The sequence below is a fragment of the Podarcis muralis genome, chromosome 14 (genome assembly GCF_964188315.1).
Source record: "Podarcis muralis chromosome 14, rPodMur119.hap1.1, whole genome shotgun sequence".
Classification (NCBI taxonomy): domain Eukaryota; kingdom Metazoa; phylum Chordata; class Lepidosauria; order Squamata; family Lacertidae; genus Podarcis; species Podarcis muralis.
In genome coordinates this window covers 6,390,047-6,405,029 of record NC_135668.1, presented here as the reverse complement: position 1 = coordinate 6,405,029, position 14,983 = coordinate 6,390,047, and the positions used below count along the sequence as shown (strand labels likewise).

The window sequence follows — 14,983 nt, the reverse complement described above, 5'->3', positions numbered from 1 at the left end:
AACTGATTTGGGATGCAAAAAAGGGAGGTGTGAGGAGGTTCGGGAAACAAGTGAACGAAAGATAAGATATGAAAATACTGATTTGTTTTGTTTTTTGTTTTGTATTTTTGTAATTTTGTTTGTAATTTTAATAAATATTATTATAAAAAAAGAAAAAGAAATGGGCCAGCCTGCCAAAAGCTGCCATACGTGACTCTTCAGCTTGTGTATATTCTGGCTCCAGATCCCAGGAGTTTTAAGACCTGGGGTATGTAAGCAAAACAGTTTTGTACTGCAAATCCAGACACATCTCAGGTAAGCTTCTCTAAGCAGAAGAGCACGAATGTCCACAGCATGCAAGCAAGTGTACTGTTTCAAAGGTCATGGGCTTCAGGCTTCCCCTCCCACAGATTCCACTCAGGGCCTGAATTGCTCCAAGTGAGAAGTGTCCAAGGTCCCCCCAACCTCACCGGACCCTCATTTCTGTGGGTGCTTCAATGGTACCACTTTGGAAGCACCTAGCTGCCCCCTCCAAGCTTACCTGGCTTTGCTGCGATAGATCAAGATGAGGATGCAGATCAAGATGCACGTCAGGGCAATGCAGACACCTGCAATGATGCCTGTCATCGACTTCTGGTCCAGCTGGTAATAGCCGGAATTAGCTGCAAGGAAGAAAGCAACACCCAGGTCTATCATTTGCGCGCCCCTTTTGCAGCACAATTTCTGGGCACCCCTTGCCATTGAAAACACAAGAAGCATCAACTACGGACATCAGGGAATCCTGAGGAAACTAACTCCTGATCGCTGCTTTCCATACAAAGGTGCCCAATGAACAAGTACCCAGGTTCCCAGGCAAGATGAGGCCCGGGGGCCACATGCAGCACTCTATCTGGCCCTTGGGACCCTCCCTGGGCTCCTCCCCTCGCTGACCTTGAGAAAGGCATACACACTCCCCACAGCCATCACTGAGAAATTACGTACTGCTCTCAACTGCCTTCTAATAAGGGTCACTTTACAAACATCAGCAGGAACAACCCACCTCCCTACTTTTTCCTTGTGTGCCGTCATGCAATACTGTTCTGATGTTTTAATCTGTGTTTTAGCTTTTATATATCATATGTTTTATTCTTATGGTAAACTGGGGGCATAAAACAAATAATAAACAAATGAATTTTCAAAATTTCAATTTAGACTGTAAGCCCGGCTGCAGGGAGTGTTCTAACACAGATTTTTGTCAGCCACTCTGAGAGCCACAAACAAAGAGAGGAACCAGGTGCCTCCAAGGTGCCATGTTTGGTTGTGGAAACTGTGGGTCTCCAAGGATTTCTTACTGAAGTCAGTGGGGTGGGGGAATTCCCCAGGAGCTACTCTTTGTCCCTGCAGAAGCCTTGATTTAAGGTAGCTTCATAGCTGCTCTTTCCAGCTAAGGCTCCCTTCAAGTGTGATTTTACTTAGGAAAGTATTTGAGGTGTGTGGAGGAGAAGGTGGGTAGACTGTGCGTCTGTCCTTTTTTGCCACTCAACCGTAGATTCACAATATGAGGCAATCTTAACACATAACAATCTACACACATTTCCCTCCCACCCCCAGTGTAAAATTATAGTGACTCTTGAAACAGGCAGCCTGTTTCACATCATGCAGAAGAATCACGTATAAGTAAAATAAATCACATGTACTGCAAATCCAGACACATCTCAGGTAAGCTTCTCTAAGCAGAAGAGTACGCATGTCCACAGCATGAAACCAAGTATACTGTCTCAAAGGTCATGGGCTTCAGACTTCCTCATGAGACCAGGGCCCTGCAGGATCTGATTTCTTTCCGCAGGGCCTGTAAGACAGAGTTGTTCCGCCTGGCCTTTGGCTTGGAGCCAGTTTGATTCCCTCCCTCTCTTTCTTTTTTCTATTCCTTCTCCTCCTGCGATGAGGCTACATTTTAATATTTTAATGTTTCAATATTTTAATGCTGTATTTTAATTTTTGTTTTTAAGTTATAATCATTCAACTTGTTTTTATTATTGCTTGTAAGCCGCTCTTAGCCCGGCCTTGGCTGGCGAGGGCGGGGTATAAATAAAAATTATTATTATTATTATTATTATTATTATTATTATTATTATTATGTGCAGGTGGGGGTGGAGAGGAACAGACCCTGTGACTAGTCCTTCCCTCACTGTTGGAAGGATTCAATGTGGCAAAGACATTTTCTGTTTTCCCAGGCTTTTGGCAACCACGTTTAGGTTACCAAAGAGAGACCAGAGCTGAGGTATTGTTTTCATTGCTGTGGTTTTAAATTGTATTTTAGGATTCAGATTTACACTGCTTTGAGAGCTACTGTAAACCATTCTGAGAAAACTTCGTGACAGAATGTAATCTTAAATTATAATTACAGTGGTGCCCCGCAAGACGAATGCCTCGCAAGACGAAAAACCCGCAAGACGAAAGGGTTTTCCGTTGCGGAGGCGCTTCGCAAGACGAATTTCCCTATGGGCTTGCTTCACAAGACGAAAACGTCTTGCGAGTCTCGCCATTTCCCCCCAATCCCCCCCTTTTTCTAAGCCGCTAAGCCACTAATACCCTTTTAGCAGCTTAGCCGCTAATCCTTTAATAGCCGCTAAGCCGCTAAATCGCTAATAGCGCTAATCCGCTTAGGCGCTAATGGGGTTGCTTCGCAAGACAAAAAAACCGCTAGACGAACGGATTCTTTTCGTCTTGCGAGGCACCACTGTATAACAGCAACAAACAATAGTAAAGAATGTGTGAAGAGACTGTAAATGTGAATCATAACAACTTGAAGACCTGGTGTTCTAAGACCTGACAAGGTGAGTGTCACAAATTCTTTGCACTCACCTGTGTCAGCATCTGCCGAATCCAAGCGTTTGGGTCTTTGGTTTGATTCCGATGCTTCCTTTGGTAGGACAGCAAGTTCCACCACGTTGGAGAAAGGCCCTTCCCCCACTTCGTTGGATGCAGCTATTTTAATGAGGTAGATGTTTCCTGCCATCAGGTTCTCCAGCAAAGCCATTGTTATAGTTCCTATGGGGGAGGGAGACGAAAGAAGGCAGGAAGATTGAATTGGGATATGGCTGACCATATCATGTTCCCTGAGAGCCAGACAGACCCATCTGACTTTATCTGGACCCTGGTGCCCTCCAGCTGCTGCTGGAGTACATCCCCAGGAACCCTGGCTGCCCTGGCTGGGACCAGTGGGAGTTTTGAGTCCAACATCAGCTGGAGAGTAGTATAGTAGTAGTATAGATTTATTGCGGCCATTAGCCCATATCGAAGACAATACATCAAAATTTATCCACAAACAATACAATTTAAACAGTTCCAAGTTAAAACACCCATATAAAACCAATTTTACTTCAGTTAAGTAAACCCTATACACAATAAGCTCCCTCTATGTAAACCACAATTCAAATCCATCAGATTTTGGGGGGTATGCGTCTTAGTTCTGGCACTTATTGATGGTTCTTAAGTTTAGCTAAGCTGTCAGAGTCATACAGCGATCCATTTCTCCTCTTTTGAAATAAAACATTAATCAGGTATCTAGCGACTACAAGGGATCTACTTGTATCTTCGTCGTTTAATAAGTATATTATTTGGGCTTCCTGAGGTCCGTCAGCAATTCTCGATAAATATGGGGCCAGAAACTTGGACCGTGAGGCCGAATGTAATGGACAACAGAAGATTATACGATATAACGATTCTATAGATCCACTTTTACAGTCACAGAGGAGTGAGATCTGTCCATTGGAGAGTCTGTTACCCAACACGTTTGATGGGAAAACATTGAATCTAGCTTTTATAAAGGCATACCTGTGCGTCACCACAGATAAGGAAGTTAAATAAGATGGAAGTTTCGTTGGTGGTGTTAAGCCAAGGTTTATCGGCGAACAGGTGCCACCACCTGTCGCAATATTAAATTGTAAATCCATCTCCTCTAATTTGTGAGTTATAATTCTCTTGGCGGAAATTAAATCCAATTTTAATAGTTCAGATGGAGATAGTCCTAGGGACACAAGTTTCCCATGTATTATTTTTGCCCAGGGGCTAGGGAAGTCATCTCTCCAGAGACACTGTATCAAGTGGAGATTTGGAAGTTTATGCCATAATGCCAACCAGTAACAGAGGATGCATTTCCATAATGTGGTTTCTAGAGAGAGCTGATCCAGAAAAGCTTAGTAATAGGGTAGACCAGAATAGAGATGATGGCTTCAACCTGCTTATCAATATAAGAATTCCTCACTTTCTACATGAACATGCTGTTGAGTTGGATCCAGTCATTATAATCTGAATCTAGAAAAAGGATGGTCAACCTGTGGTCCTCTAAATGTTTAATCTCATAAATGTCGAATCTCTTTATTTAAAAGCATTTCTAAAACAATTACCGTATTTTTTGCCCTATAGGGCGCACCGGCCTATAGGGCGCACCTAGTTTTTTTGGGGGGGGATAAAGAAAAAAAATTATTCCCCCCCCCCAGGCTGGAAGCCCGAGCTTCCCCCGACCCCAGCCCCCAGAACAGGCTGCTATCCGCAAGCCTGGAGAACGAGAGGGGTCGGTGTGCACTCCGCTCTCCAGGCTTCAGCGAAAGCCTGCATTTGCCCCATAGGACGCACACACATTTCCCCTTCAGTTTTGGAGGGGGGAAAGTGCGTCCTATAGGGCGAAAAATACGGTAATAGTCCAAATGCCTCTTAATAGTTCTTCTTCAAGAAGAAGAACCTTCTCAGCCCCACCTCCCTTCTTCTCCTCTACCGCAAACCAGGCAGACAGAAGAAAAATCTAGCTGAGCAACCAGCCCTTGTTCCAGGAACATCCTCTGTGTTTCCAGCAAAGTTGTGGGTGCTAGCTTTAAATATTGCTGCCTAGCTGAAGCACACAAGGGAAGCTGGCTTGCTCCCATTTCTCTCTCCCTTCTGATATCTGAGTGGAGGAAGCAACTTTTGCAACAAAGTTCAAGGTAAAACTCTGGATTCTATCAGACAGTCTATCACCCAGGAGGCGAGCCCTGATTAACAGGGCTAGTAACATTTAGCAGAAACAGCAAGTTTAGATTTACCCGGATAAAGCTGGGAACAAGCTCTCCACAGCCACCTGCCACAGTCACTCACTCACCTTCCCGGTGCAGGACTTGCCACTCGCCAGCGATCCAGGCTTTCCTTGATGCATAGAGGATTGTGTAACGTGATATGACAGTGCCAAGCCCACCGGGTGGCTTCCAGGAAACCAAGGCTGTGTCTTCCTCTATCAGAGTCGCCTTCACTCCCAGCGGAGGACCAGCTGGTGCTGAGGGGAAAGCCACACAGAATTACTGGGAGGCAAACAAATCAGCAAGCCCTTGCCTTGAAACCCCCCTGTCCAAGCTCACTTGAAGGTCCCCAAAATTGCTTGCAATGTAACTAAACTTCTAGATGCCAACTGAGGAATCCTCTCCCATGGACGCAAATGTGCCCTCAGCTTAAATTGTCATTTTTGTTTCCCCCTTTGATGTCCAGAGCCACCACCCTGAAATTCATTGCTTGGGAACAAGATACCCAAAGGGTTTGTAGCACCTGGCATCCACCCACATCCGAACATGCCATGGCAGGTGATCAACATTGGCAAAATGTACACAAAGACATCCTTTGCATGGGGATCGTGTCCACTGCCCAGCTGGTCAAAGAGAACTGGGGCTGCTGGCCAGTAACCCAGTGCATGATGACATGAGCATTTCTTTACAATGTCACCCTTACCTTCTGGAAGCGTCGTGTGGTAGACCACAGGACTCCAAGGGCTTGAGAGCTGATCCACATGTAGCCGAACTGCAAACTCATACTTAGTACTTGGCTCCAGTCCCTGAACCATCATATGAGTTTCTGAGCTGTAAACATAGAAACACGAGAAAGCAAAATTTAATACCAGGAATGGCTGATCTGTTTTCCACCAGAGTGATCTGACCCTGCTCCCTTCTGCAAAACCCAGAAAATGTGAAACTTAAAGAGGTATTCTAATGTTTCTACAGGATGGCTGAAATATAACACTTGAGGACTCCATCTTCTGGCTCATCAAGAAAGCAACACCTGCCCTGGATTGCAGAACCTGAACACTTACAAGCAAGGAAGTCATAAATTTCCAGCTCACTCTCATTACTGCCCCAACATGAACAATGACATGTCTGGTCTACGTGGCCTCTCCAGGAAATGTGCCATGACTAGCCATATATCACATGGCCTTGAAGAGGTTGGCATTCTCTAATTGATAAAAAAACGTAACAGGCAGGTCTCTAAGTTCACTAGGCATTGCCAAGTGGGTAGATCATGGCATCGCTGTGACCTCATATGTGGCGTTTGTAGGCAATGGAGTCAGAGGCAGGATTTGAGTGTCAGACTTTGGAAATTGAACTGAAATTAGTCTAGAAAACATATTGCCCTTAAAAATTCTAATACTGTATCTGAATAAGAGCATTACTAAATACCTGATTATTTTTTCAAAGTTTTTTTTAGCGTTCCCTTGTGGGGAGAATGCTTTGATTAAATATACTGTAATTTAATTTATTGATACATTCCATAGCCTGTTGTATCAAGGCCACTACCCCCAAATAAAATACATATTAAACCTCCACCCATACACATGATAAGCAAGACAAAATTTTATATTGTGTTGTTTACAAAACCTTTTTGAAAAGAAGAAATTCATGTCAGAATAAGCTTATACCCTTAACGCTTGGGGTCTCCATAACCATTAACTGACACTAACTCCAGGTTATATTTTTCTGAGCTTGAAGCTTTTACAGCAAAAGAGGCCACATTCCAAATCACACATTGACTAAAGAGAGCCTGGTTGCTGGATGGTATCCAGCCTTACGGTATCACCCAAGGATTGTGGCTGATGAAGAGGAGGAAGAGCAGCCCAATTTAACCAAGTTGAGACAAACTGAATACAAACAGGCCCCAAAATGAACTTGCCCTGGAGCAGATCTGGGGGCTCGACTCTGGCTTTGCAATCCTAGTTGCTCCATAAAAATGCCAATTAAAAGAACCACAAACTATCTGAAGGGAATGGGGGCAAGTATAATTATCAGAACGGATGATACGCACGTCTGGAGGTAGAGGACCAGAGAGGCATTCTGTAGCCCTACAGGGTTGCAGCGGAGAGTGTAGTTAATGATTTGTGCAGAGGTGAATGCAGGTCGTCCCCAGTGCAGATAGATGGAAGAAGAGGTGTTTGCTTTGGCATAAAGGTGGTGAGGTGGTGGTGGAGGCAGGACCATTCGGTCACGGACAGCTGTGGAGAAGAGGAAAAGAGGCAACAAGGAACGTGAGTCACAAACGGCTAGGAATGACAAGGAGAGTTTGAAAACTAGACTAATATCCCATCTTGTGCAAGGACTCATAGCAGTCAGCATGAGAGCTTAAGACCTCCAGCCACTAAAGAGTCTTAATAAATCAAACAAGTCTATAATCACTCCAAAACTTATGGCAACAAGCTCTCAGTCCATTGGAACATATACCACAGACACATTTTTTAAAAGCCCTTTCCCCATAGGCATAGACTTGACAATGTCAACCTAATATCAAAAGCAGTTAGAGGGATTGCAGAAAACAAACAGCAGTCACTATATCCATAAAATAGAACCACAGCTGGTGATTTCCATAAAATAATTCAACACTTACAGACACATCCAGGAGTGCTGACCGTCTGATCTGCCTGGTAGCCTTCTTCCACACTGTTGTAGGCCAGGAGTCTGACATGGTACTTCCTTCTGGGATCTGCAGAAATAAGAATATTTAATTAATCAACTGAGACCCAGGGAGACCCACTCAGATTCTTCCTCACTGGACTCAGACAGCTCAAGACACTGAACTCTACTGAACTCACTGAAAGATGCCCTTCATTTAATCTCTTCCATGATGACATATTGGGAGGGGCACCTCTATGGCCAAAAAAGCTCCCCTGCATGCTAACACCATGATGATAATAATAATAATAATAATAATTTATATCCCGCCCTCCCCAGCCGAAGCTGGGCCTGGGCGGCTAACAACAATAAAATAATACAACATTCTAAAATCATTTCATTAGAATTAATTCAACTCAAATTGATGGCAACCATTAGACTAAAGTTCTGTGGAGATTGCCAAAGGAGGGAGTCAGGCTGTGCCCTGACCAAAGGCCTGGTGGAACAGCTCTGTCTTGCAGGCCCTGCGGAAAGATGCCAAGTCCCGCAGGGCCCTCGTCTCTTGTGACAGAGCGTTCCACCAGATTGGAGCCACAGCCGAAAAAGCCCTGGCTCTAGTTGAGGCCAGCCTAACCTCTCTGTGGCCTGGGACCTTCAAGATGTTTTTATTTGAAGACCGTAAGTTCCTCTGTGGGGCATACCAGGAGAGGCAGTCCCGTAGGTACGAGGGTCCTAGGCCATATAGGGCTTTAAAGGTTAAAACCAGCACCTTAAACCTGATCCTGTACTCCACCGGGAGCCAGTGCAACTGGTATAGCACCGGGTGAATGTGATCTCGCAGCGAAGACCTCGTAAGGAGTCTCGCTGCAGCATTCTGCACCCGCTGGAGTTTCTGGGTCAGTCTCAAGGGCAGCCCCACGTAGAGCGAGTTACAATAATCCAGTCTGGAGGTGACCATCGCGTGGATCACAGTGGCGAGGTCCAGGGCGAGAGAGGCAAGGAGCCAACTGCTTAGCTTGGCAGAGATGAAAAAATGCCGCCTTTGTTGTAGCTGCAACAACATGGCTGCCCCAACTCCTTCCTTGCCCTTTTGTATTTAAGGGCAGGCTCAGTGGCATAGGAAGAGGTCTGCATATGAAGCGCCCTGAACACTTACAGGTGCTATTTGAGTAACAAATGACAGCAAGTTTGTGTACCCATTGTTACAGCTGCTACCAGCAGAAAGAGGAAGAGAGGCCTCACTATCACCCTAGGAGTTGCATAGAAGGCTGCCTTACGCAGTATCCATCCTTTGGTACCCCAAATCAGAGTTGTCTACACCCACCTACTGGCAGCGACGGCTCTCTGGGGCTTCTGGCAGAAAGCCTTTCCCGGCCCTACCTAGGCCAGCAGGAGACAGGTGGTGGGCACTGGCAGAGGCAGGGGGTGCGGTAGGTGCAGCCCATCCCGGGTGTCATCCCTGGGGGTGACCACATCGCTGCCCCGCCCCCTGGGATGTTTGCCCCGCCCCTACAGGTGGCTAGCCCACCGCCTCTGATGGTGGGGCCTTCTCCATGTGAGACAGCTGTTCTGCCACTGAGCTGTGGCCCTTGGAAGCTTTTGGATGAGCAGGTGTGACCCATCAGGTGAAGGACAGCTTGGTGGAGTAGCTAGAGGAGGGGTGGGGAACTCCAACTCCCTTCATCCCCAGCCAGAACATTATTATTATTATTATTATTATTATTATTATTATTATTATTATTCCCCGTCCACCTGGCTGGGTTGCCACTGTCTCTCCGTCCTTGTGTTGGGTCATCAGCCTAAGCCCTGGGGGGATGCGGGTTCAAATTCCTGCTCTGCCATGAAGCTCTCTATGGGACTTCAGGGCAGTCACCAACTGCTAGCCTGACCTACCTTACAGGGGAGGGTAACTATGGGATGGGGCCCCGAGTGCCTTGGAGGAAGGGTGGGATAAAAATACAAAATTTAAATAAGAAGTTCTGGTGCTTGCAGTGAATTCAGCTTTAACAAAACTTTTAGCGAAACATATCTGCAGTTGAAGGTCTTCAACAGGCAAGACAGTGTGCCAATATCTAAGTTGTGTTTTTGAAGGAGGATATGACAAAGAACTCCCCGCCCCCTTTCAGCAGTGTGTGCCTCCTGTTCTTTTATACTTCGCCCCCCTTTGTCTGCTTCCCTCCTCCAAAAGGGTCCTTTGATCTGGAGGCAATGTCGTTCTGCAGCAAGACAGCAGAGGGGGCTCCTGCACTTTCCCCCAAAGGAGGAAGACACTCTTTAGGCTCCCCACCCTCAGTTTAGGCAAAACTGCAGGCTGCACCCCCAGCCCCCATGGAAAGAGCTGGGGGGAAACGGCAAGAGGCAAATGTCAAAAAGATCTATTCTAATGAAATCCAGCACCAGCTCCTTCCTTCCTTCCTTCGCTAATCCTCAAGGATGCAGCGAAAGGCACAAAATGGAGCAGCCTTTCCTGAAGAGATTTTGATACCACAGAACAATCCCAAATAACCAGCAAGGGGAAGGGCTGTGAATTGGAGGTTGACATTGTGTCTCCAGCCGCACCTCTGACTGATGAGCACAAACGTCTTGGATGATGGTGGCAGAAGCAATTCAAGCTCCCCAAATTCATGGGTTCAACAAAATCAAGGCAAGACTGACTCCACTTACAGGGGACCTACCCAAACGCTGGAACAGAAGGGATTAAGTGAAAGAGACAGGGCAAGCGAGTCTGTCCAGACTTGGATCCCTAATCCAGCCCTGGTGTTAAGTCCAGCTGTTCTGAAGGTTTCAGCCTCCCCCAAATAAAAGGCAACGAGACAGACTCTCCCACCGCCACAGCCCCCTGGCCTTTCAGAGGAAGATGGGCATGATGCTGTGAGGAACCGCTTCAGTTTGCTGCTGCTACATCAGCACAGAGCTGCCTCCATGCTTTCCCAGCAGAACCCTGAAGAGGTGTGTGCCAGGCTGTGCAAGAGATGTAGCTTTCTATGACCTCTGCATGTAAAAGCGGGAGAAGCTGCACGGGTTGGACTTCTGTCTGTCACAAAGCTATTAAAGTAGATGGTGGGGGAACTTTTTCAGCCTGAGTGCCACCTTCCTTGGTGGGGAACCTTCGTGAGGCAGGGGCAAAAAGTGGGCATAGCAACAGATGTGATCCTCGCCTTTCCAGCCAGGCCAAAGCACCTGAAGAAGGCACAGAGCAAGGTTGGGTGTGTGGGGCCCAGTGGGAACCCTGAGGGCTGGATAAGGAAGCCTGATGTTCTCCACATCTATATTGAAGTCTATGTCAACAAAATGAGGTGGCTGCCCTAAATATGCCCAATGACATATAATTGACAGAAGGAGGAGACCATTGTGCTCCTTTTCATTGGAAAAAAGGTATGGCCTCTTTCCTAACTGGGTCTCCTCCTGGCAAAGTTTCTTGCCCTCCCCAAGAATTGGTTTTAAATCTCTGTGCAACTATTGGAGAATTTCTGGATGAAAGTGTTCAAATCCTTGCCAATCTTTTGTACACAGGAATCACCCCCATGCCTTTAAAACCGCGTTTCACAGAAGGTTCCCTGGTTGCCAGCAAGGACAAAAAGAGGGCAGAATTCATTTCCCACAATTATACATGAAGCAAAAGACAAACAAACAAACAAACAGAGACAGACAGACACCGAACTGGCTATGTTGGAAACACAAGGCAGATCCATTCTCTCTTGCTGGTCCTGAATTAGAGGCTGGAGAGAGGGTCCTGTTGTAGATGGTCACAGCAAGTTTTGTGAGGGTGGTTTTTTTTTGGGGGGGGTGTCCTGGCAAAAGTTTTGCAAAAAAGCATCTGTTTACACGGAGGTCACAGAAGTGCAATGCTGCAATCCCAAAAAACCCTGCCATTGTTTCTTTCAGCTGCTACATGTTTGTGAGTCTCCAAAGACGGCAGAACTGAGCCAACAGGTCAGGGCTAGATAAAATTAAGAAGGAATCCGAGGTCAGGAGCATGAGTGGCTTTTCTCTTCTTTCAGAGCAGAGAATCCACCCCTCACCCCACCCTGAAGCCTCTCATTCATTACAGATGAAGGTTTGAGAAAGCAAAGGGGATGTGGGGGTGAGCAAGAAGACAAAGATAACATTTCATAATAAATTGGATATGTGTGTTGATGTTGTTGTTGTTAAAGCCTTGGGAGGGGAAACAGTCTTTCTTTTTTTAAAAAATAAATGTGATCACATATTAAGCTGTGCCACTGGACATTATATTGCTTCTGACCTGAAAATATGAGATCCAACAGAAAATCTGTTGGAGGCCTTGTTGCAGCAGAGACTTCAAGTCAGCAATTTACTCTTAAATCTCAGCCAAACTGACTTGATGAAAGTTTCGCCCAGGAAATTTTTCAGGTTAGCTTGCTGTGGTTTTTAAAAAATGCTCCTTAACAAGAAACAGGAAGAATTATGGGTTGCCCAGGGGGCGTTCTAAGGCACACACCTCTCTGGCCAAATGTCCAACTTTAATTTAATCTTTTGTGCTTCTGTGAAACTCCCCGTTCCATTGTTGAGCTGCAGTCCGGCTGCAGAGCCTTGCTGGGGTGACTGGGCTGCCCCCAATCCCATCCCCTCCAACACAATAAACTCCAGATAATCATTCAAGAGGAGGCCAGCAGAAAGGGCTGCTCTGACATCTGGGTCGTGGCCTTTGACATGGGATCTGGGACTCGCCAGAGTCTGCTCCAAGCAACAGAGGTCCGGGGGAATTGGGGAAGGGGGGAAGGGTGGGAACAGCCGGCCCAGAGAGAGAGAAACCCGATCCTTAGAAATGCACGTCTGAAGCACAGAAATGTAAATACACCAGAAACCGATTACGAGAATAAGCAAAGGCGTTGTGAGTTCAAGGCATAAATAAAGGAGGAGGCAGCCAGGTTTGCTGCAAGAGCTGAGGAGGCTGTTCAGAGCAAGGGGAGGGGGAGGCAGGGAGAGGGGGCCCCTCCAAAATTACTTCCTCTCATCACTGATACAGGCGGGGGGGGGGAGCAGCTCATCAATGCATCACTTCTGTGAAGGATCAAAGAAGACTGGCTAGTTAAGTCAAATACAGGCTTGTAAATATTGTAACTGATGCAGAGTTTCAGTGTTGGTTCATTTATTTATTTCCATTTATATACCACCCTCCTTTTCCTCCAAGGAGCTCAAGGTGGCATGCATAGTTCTCCCCCTCCCTATTTCATCCTCACAACAACCCTGTGAGGTAGGTTTCGGCTAAGAAAGTGTTTCTCAAATCTGGGTCCCCAGCTGCCGTTGGGACTACAGCTCCCATCATCCTTAGCTAGCAGGACCAGCGGTCATGGATGATGGGAGTTGTAGTCCAACAGCAGCTGGGGACCCAAGTTTGAGAGGCACTGGGCTGAGAGGGTGTTGACTGGCTGAGGATTCGAACCCTGCTCTCCCAGGCTACAGTCCACTCTAACCGTTAGGTCACACCTAACTAATCTTACAAGAGGTCTCTTAAATAAATAAAAAATATAGAGGCATGCTAACCCTTTAGGCAACCACAGTGGTTTATACTCCAGCTGAAAGGTGACTGGTGGGGAGGGGGGGCTCCAATCTCTGCTATCTCTTCCACAAACTAAGTAACTGCATAAAACCCCAGGTTGCTAGAAACCAGATGGAAGAGTCCATGTTGGCTGCTGCCTTTTCCTGCTTATCTGTCAAAATCTAAAGACGCCAATTCTCTGGTGACTTGCCTCTGCTCCCTTGAAGGGGCCTCCGGACAAACATCACCTCACTGCCCCCCACCCCAGTGGGCTGGCAGTAAAAACATCACTGCTCTTACTGTCCACATCCCTGGAAAAAGGGGGGGGGGGGGAGAGAGGCCTCCCTGGGGCAGCAAGGCCTGATTTCCAAGTGAAGCACCGCAAATCGTGTGTGTGTGTGTGTGTGTGTGTGTGTGTGTGTGTGTGTGTGGAGAGGGATGAAAACAGATGAATGAAGACCCTGCATGGCAATTCCGCTTGAGGTAGAAGTTTATTTGATTTTGTTTTTATTTTAGCTGTGCTTCTGAAGATGCAAGCAAATATTTCTTAAAACAGGTGTGGTGGTTAGATCAGGGATGGGAAGTTGGGGATCAGCAACACAGCTCAAGAGACTCTGAAAATGTCCCAGTTCTGGGCTAAAATATATAAAGGCATGCATTGGGGGTGAGGAGTGGGGTAGAGCCCCATGGAATATCGGCTTTGTCCAAACATTATGTCAAACCACCACTAGTGGTAACGTAACTATGGTTTGGTTGGTGTCTGAATTGGTTAACTATGGTTTGCAGCCAGCCAGCCAAGCAGAGTCAGAAGTCATGGTCTGAAGCAGCCTTGCCAGCCGTGTGTGCACTAACTGGCTCACGTAAGGTCTGAACTGACAGATCAGAAATATCTGAAAGAATGCCTCCTTCCCTACAAAACAAAACAAAATTCCTTCCAGTAGCACCTTAAAGACCAAGTTAGTTCTTGGTATGAGCTTTCGTGTGCATGCACACTTCTTCAGATACACATTTTTTTGTTTTGACTATGGCAGACCAACACGGCTACCTATCCTTCCCTACAGACCCTCTTGGGTGCAGAGATTGGCAAAGTGTGCTCTCTTCTTAGTCCTTCCACCCTCAGAGGCGTAGGTGTAGGCATAAGCGTGTGCGTGTGTGTGTGTGTGTGTGTGGTAGCCTAGGAAAGGGCCTTCTCCGTGGTGGCCCCTAAGCTGTGGAACTCGCTGCCACCACAGAGGTGCACCTGGAACCTTCATTGTACAGCTTCTGAGAATTGTGAAGACACACCTCTTTACCCTGGCACACCTCTTTACCTCTTTTGACACTTGAGAGGTATATTTTTAGGACCCACCTTACTTTTGTGATTGTGTTTTAATAAACTATTTTTAATGTTGTATTTTAATGTGACCTGCCCTGGGACCATCAATTGATGGGTGAGTAAATATTATTATTATTATTATTATTATTATTATTATTATTATTATTATTAATTTATAGCCATTCCTCCACCTCCAGGGACTCCTGCACCAAAGGAACATGAGTGCTGCTGAGCTAATGACAAGCAGAGACCGGCAGACAAGCTTTGCCTGGGCATCTGGAAGCTCTTGCCATGGTTCTGAGTCCACTTCTAAATGATGGTTTGCCTGACAAAAGGCAATTTGGGTTTGCCTTTAAAAATCTGACTTTGCAGCAGGCTTCTGGCATCTTCTTATTGCCATCCTCTAATCTGGACCCCTTGCACTCGCTCTCGCTGCCAGGAGCCCTTCCTCCCTTTTGTTGCTGCCCAAAGGATTGAGCACAGTTCACTGGCTCTGCTTTGTAAGATGAGACGATGGCCCCTAAAACTCAC

The 14,983-nt window shown here is 46.4% G+C and overlaps 1 protein-coding gene across 2 annotated transcripts in view; it reads right to left on the bottom strand.

The window, feature by feature from the left end:
* The window catches only part of PRTG (protogenin), an 86,094-nt gene that overhangs the window by 7,723 nt on the left and 63,388 nt on the right, over positions 1-14,983 (bottom strand). For both annotated transcript variants that reach the window (XM_028706188.2, XM_028706189.2), the window contains exons 12-17: positions 7,633-7,728; positions 7,057-7,243; positions 5,713-5,840; positions 5,096-5,266; positions 2,824-3,009; positions 521-641 (exon numbers count right to left, since the gene is read on the bottom strand). In XM_028706188.2, coding sequence (XP_028562021.2) covers positions 521-641; positions 2,824-3,009; positions 5,096-5,266; positions 5,713-5,840; positions 7,057-7,243; positions 7,633-7,728 — 889 coding nt within the window. The remainder of the gene's footprint in view (positions 1-520; positions 642-2,823; positions 3,010-5,095; positions 5,267-5,712; positions 5,841-7,056; positions 7,244-7,632; positions 7,729-14,983) is intronic.